Source organism: Aplysia californica, unplaced genomic scaffold (genome assembly GCF_000002075.1).
Source record: "Aplysia californica isolate F4 #8 unplaced genomic scaffold, AplCal3.0 scaffold00142, whole genome shotgun sequence".
In the NCBI taxonomy this organism is placed as follows: Eukaryota; Metazoa; Mollusca; class Gastropoda; order Aplysiida; family Aplysiidae; genus Aplysia; species Aplysia californica.
The window spans coordinates 546,140-551,894 of NW_004797412.1; the positions used below are offsets into that span (position 1 = coordinate 546,140).

General features: G+C 38.9%; 1 protein-coding gene across 1 annotated transcript in view; it reads left to right on the plus strand.

Moving 5' to 3' along the window:
- LOC101850558 (angiotensin-converting enzyme) overlaps positions 1-4,610 on the plus strand; it is a gene marked incomplete in the record, with an annotated part of 41,911 nt that extends 37,301 nt beyond the window's left edge. The window contains 4 exon segments of the mRNA XM_035969371.1: positions 872-1,016; positions 1,953-2,051; positions 3,773-3,895; positions 4,223-4,610. Coding sequence (XP_035825264.1) covers positions 872-1,016; positions 1,953-2,051; positions 3,773-3,895; positions 4,223-4,496 — 641 coding nt within the window.
- Positions 4,611-5,755: the final 1,145 nt, after the last annotated feature.

The following is a 5,755-nucleotide window of genomic DNA, read 5'->3' on the forward strand; positions in this document are numbered from 1 at the left end:
GACAGACAGACAGACAGACAGACAGACAGACAGACAGACAGACAGACAGACAGACTGTGATCATCGTCGTTGCGGTTCCTTCTGCTCCCATTTAAAGAGCTCTCTTCTCTTGTTTGCTTACACTGTCTTCTTTTCTGGTTTGGTATTACGTGAATTATTGTTGATGATAGTTTTTTTCGCAGGAGAGGGGGGGGGGCGACAGGACGGAATAGATTTGAAAATGGCGTATAATAATAATATATCCTCCTCTTAGACCAAAGCGACTCATGCAGAAAACCGGAGAGAAATACAATTGACTTTTCCCCCAAAAAAAGAAGATGCTATACTTCCTTCATATAGAGAGGCATTTGAAGACCTCGGGTGTGTGTGTGGGGGGGGGGGATTTACGCCATCAACCACAGGGAAAATATTGAGGACTCTGCCTTTCTCTCATGTGTTCGTATGAACTACTGCAGTTTTCTCCCTGTGTGCGACGGATTCAAACACTAGAACGTTACTACAGTACTGTAGTTTCTGATTAAAACGGTATTGGTGAACACATGCTGATTGATCGATCAAAACAGAAAACGGCAAAAGTTGAAAACTTGTGAATAGACCTATTGCAACCCCCCCCCCCTCCCCCAAAATAGGGATTCTTCATTAGTTTTCCTTTTCTTTGTGTCCTACCTTCTATTTATGTTTATGTTGTGCACTTTAACTTCCTTGTCAAACCTTGTCAGTATGGTTAAATTGGTATAATTGTTCTTTTTCATTGAGTCGATAGACCTACTATTAAAAACCCCGTGCACAGGCTTCCGGAGATAAAACATGATATTACTGCTAACTGGAGCTTTAAAATCAAATCACTTATTTTGAATTCTTGGCTTTTCAGAAAGTGACATCAACTTCCTTATGAGTATGGCCCTTCAGAAAATTGCCTTTCTTCCTTTCGGTTATTTAATTGACCAATGGCGTTGGAGTGTGTTTCGGGGAGACACGAGTCCGGAGGAGTACAACGACCACTGGTGGGACCTCAGGTAATAGAGGCACGAGACGGCCTAAGAAAGAGAATAATATAAGAAACGCTTAAGAATATAGGGCCTATATGTGTGTATGTTATTTCAAAATGAGTACAGTCAACTTAAACAGTCATGCAGTGCTTTAAAAGTGCAAAAAAAAGACAGAAACAAAATATAGAAAAGGAAACCTTGTCTCAGTGGCGAGATTTGTAACACAATGACAGACATAATGAAAACATCATCATCAAATATTTTGTTGGAGCAGACAATGGCTGTTTAATGACTCACCATCCATCTCTTTTCTGCCACTCAAGGCCCTCTAAAAATGAGTTGCTATTCATTCCTATAGTAAATTCATCACACATTTACGTGCGTAAACACTCTCACGTGTGCAAGCTAATGCTTTCATCATCAACATCATCATCATCATCATCATCAACATCATCATCATCATCATCATCATCATCATCATCATCATCATCATCATCATCATCTTATTGTTGTTGTTGCTGCTATTGCTGCTGTTGCTGCTGTTGTTGTTGTTGTTGTTGTTGTTGTTGTTGTTGTTGTTGTTGTTGTTCTTCTTCTTCTTCTTCTTCTTCTTCTTCTTCTTCTTCTTCTTCTTCTTCTTCTTCTTCTTCTTCTTCTTCTTCTTCTTCTTCTTCTTCTTCTTCTTCTTCTTCTTCTTCTTCTTCTTCTTCTTGCTGTGGTGTTATTGTTATCATTTTTATTATTGTTATTATTGTAGTTGTAGTTATTATCAAAATTATTATTATTATCATTATTATTATTATTATTATTATTATTATTATTATTATTATTATTATTATTATTATTATTATCATCATCATCATTATGACCATCAACATAATCAGATCATCACCTCCTTCAATATCGCCGATTTTTAAATTATATTTGTTGCTGTTTACAAGCCCGACATTTTGCCTACCATAGATGCCGCTACCAAGGCGTTTCCCCACCGGTTGAGAGGAGTTCCTCTGATTTCGATCCAGGGGCAAAGTACCATATTCCAGCAAACACTCCGTACATAAGGTAAGTAGGTAAATAGGTTTTGGAACAATACTTTTTTCCCGATAGTTGTAGATGATTTACGCCCACATCTAAACGATTTAGGTCGTCATTTAGGGGGCAAGATGCTTCTGCCCAGTCTGCTAGGGCCGACCCGGGCTGACATGGACAAAATAAAATCCCTGTAAACATACGGAGATCGCTTAAAGACATCCCCATACAGGAATCGAACTCACATCTTCACCGTGCGATGGCAAGCGCTCAACAGCTTCCCCGCAGACATTGGTACTTCTTCCAGAGAGAGTAGAGTGAGTACATTGTGGGGCAAGGAGGGGAGGGGAGGGGAAAACTGAAGCAAGAAAGGGAGGGGGCAAAGAGGGGGGGGGGGTAGGAATGAAAGAAAGGGGACTAGGGAGAGAAATTATGAAGGAAATGGATTAAGAGGGGCCAGCAATAGTTTCAACAGTCAGCAAATAGGTTCTCTGTTAAGATAACGCATTAAATAAGAAAGAAGTTAACTATTTTCCTTCCTTTAATTCTCCACAAAACGAGTTATTTTTCTGTATCAACGGGTCTCGCATTTGACGAGCGTAGGCCTCATCGTCATCATCAAGTGCCAGATCTGCAGCAGACATCGGTGATCATAGTTCTCCATTCATCCATTTGCTCGGATGCTCTTAAAAAAAGCTACGTTACCCCGATATTTCCACGTTACCCATCTATTCAGGTTCTCTAAGTAGGTTGCTCTGGTCTTACCCCTGCGTTGTTTGCCTCCAATGTTGCCCGTGAGAGCTAGATGTTCAAGACCTTTTATGTCTATTCAGGTGTCCCAAAAACTATTCTCACAATTTAGTTGGCTCTGCATGAGCAGGGAAATCGTATGAGAGCCCCAGACCTTTTAAATTATCTTATATCACTGTGTTGGTCATCGCATCTTGTCAAGTTATCCCAAGAATCTTTTCAAAGCCTCTCATGTGCTCACAATAATGATAATTATGAGGAATGTCCTGGTGCTGGTTGTGGTTTGGTTGGGTTTGATTCTCTTTATTTCAACAGTTGTTATCCCTGCTTCTATGAATCTGCTCCTGTTGCTGTGGAGCGTCCGAAGTCAGTTTGGTAAGAATTAATTTTTGCCCAGATGGCGGGCGATGAATACTCTTACCGATTTTAGCACCATCAAAGAATCTTTAACGTGCGCACTTGCACACGGGACCACCGAGATTTGTCGCCTTTATCGGAGAAAGTTAGGTGTTAGATCTTACTTTCCCTAAGATCAGGGACAGCCGAAAGACATCAGTAAGAAAAAGTCAAAGAGTAGCAGTAGAAAGTGAGCAGAAAGAGTCAGGAGCCCAGAGGGAGGGGCGGGGGCAGAAAGTGGAGACGAAAGTACACGACAGAACATGGTCAGAGAGCAGGAAGGAGGTGAAAGGAGAATATTTTAGAGAAGAAAATTTTCCGTTGCTGTCAGATTTCGAACCCGGGACCTATTAAGTGAGAAGTGAACACCGTACCTCTAGACCACGAAAGACCCCTTCTGCTTTATATGCATTGTCTGATCTAAGGTCCACGAGTTTCCGACGGTATATATAAAATTATATATATTATTACTTTGCAGTTGGCTTGAGTGACAAAAACTGAATGATCCCTTTTCAAAACCCTGACAGCATTCTCATTCCAGAAACTTTCTCATCGTTTACTTTTTTATGAAAATACGGTTGTCACTCTCCTGTAATTTCCTTCCCCAGGTACTTTGTGAGCTTTGTGATTCAGTTCCAGTTCCACAAGGCTCTGTGTAACGCCTCGGGCTACACCGGTCCTCTCCATCGCTGCGACGTCTACAACAACACGGAGGCCGGCAAGGTACTCGGGTAAGTCCTCCACACTGACTCTTGTTTCATTTGTTTTAGCAAGCGTTTCACGGCACTTGCAACACAACTAGGTCACATAAGTGCCGAAGATTAGTGGTGTTACAAGAGAGTAACAAACAAACAAAAAAGAAGGAAAGAAAAGGACAGTAGATGTTTGATAGTAAAAAAGGAGCAAACCACACTATAATAGCACACGCCAACCACCCACAAGCTGACTCTGAAAAACATTGGATGCTTCGAGTTCATATGGAGCGTTTAAAATCTTACAATTTTTAAAAAAGAAGTTTACTAAACAAGAGTGTCTTTGATGCTCTTTTTCTCAACCAGGGACATGCTGAAACTTGGTTCTTCCAAGCCCTGGACCTTCGCAATGCAGCAAATGACTGGCCAGGCTACTATGGATGCGCAACCACTGATGGAATACTTTGAACCGCTTCTCGAATTCCTACGCCGTGAAAACGGCAACGACTACGGATGGCACCCACACTGCCCGACGTTCAAACGGAGTGTCGGCGATAATTCTGCTTTCAGCGTATTGCCCTCGACAATTTCCATCGTGGCCACAATAATAGCGATGTTGTACATGAACACGCTTAGGTAAAAAGAAAATTAATTAAATCAAATCAAATAAACCAGGAGAGAAGAACAAAAACTAACAACAACGGCTGATGTTACTAATATGGCCGACTTTTTTTTTTTTTAAAGAAAAAAGACTGCATCAAAACAGAAACCTATTGAAAATTAGATTTGTCTTTAACCTGTAACGTACGTATCTCTCCCTTTTTGATATCACGAGCCTCCCATATTCATAGATATTTGTAAAGGATTTTAACAGAATTCGTTCAATTTTCTGATTAGATTTGACATACTGCATGTTCACGATATCTGTTTTCTAATTTACAGCCAGCTCAAGCTAAACTTTTCTTATATATTGAAATAGACATGCCGTTCAAAGAAAGATGTTCTCGTTTTGCGATGTACCCCCTGTAAACTGCAATTTTTCTTCTACTGTTGACGATAATAGCACCTGAAGATGACATTCTTGTTTTCACCTCATACTGGCATATATATCTATGATGATGATGGTGATGGTGATGGTGATAATGATAATGATAATAATAATAATAATAATGTTAATCAGTTCTATGGCACACGTTCCTGTACAATAGTCTACAGCGCTATGCGCTTTACAGTACAAGTACTAGTACCTACTTCTTGACACATGTGTATGAACATGCATGCATACGGTACGCTCTTTAGATTAACGCTAACACATAAGCAGACATTCATACTATCACAGCACAATCAATTGCGGTGTGCACAACACATTATGAACGTAAGAGTGCTATGAATTTTTTTTTTTTAAACTATCTACCTAGATCTTATTTCATGAAGTATGTTTTTAAAGAAATTTTTAATTTTTGCCTCAGACTTTGTATCCTTCAAATGTTGTGGGAGAGAGTGTCATAAAGATGGAGCTTGATGAGAAAAGGATCCCCCAACGAGTTTTTGACCACCTTCTTAATCTTAGTTGCTCTAAAAAATCTTTGACATATTTGAACATCTGAATGAGGTTTAAGTACAATGGGGGCAACATTATTAACACATTAAATTCATTTATGACAAAGGACAGCGCTTCTCTTTATTAAAACATCTACTGTTGGGTGATGTGATATATATATATATGTATTATATATATATATATATATATATATATATATATATATATATATATATATATTATATATATATATATATATAATGTATTATAATATGTATATAATAATAATGTGCGTTTATGTATTTGTTTGTGTTTGTTGTGTTAGTTTTTAGTTTTTTACTGGTATTTTATATTTGGGC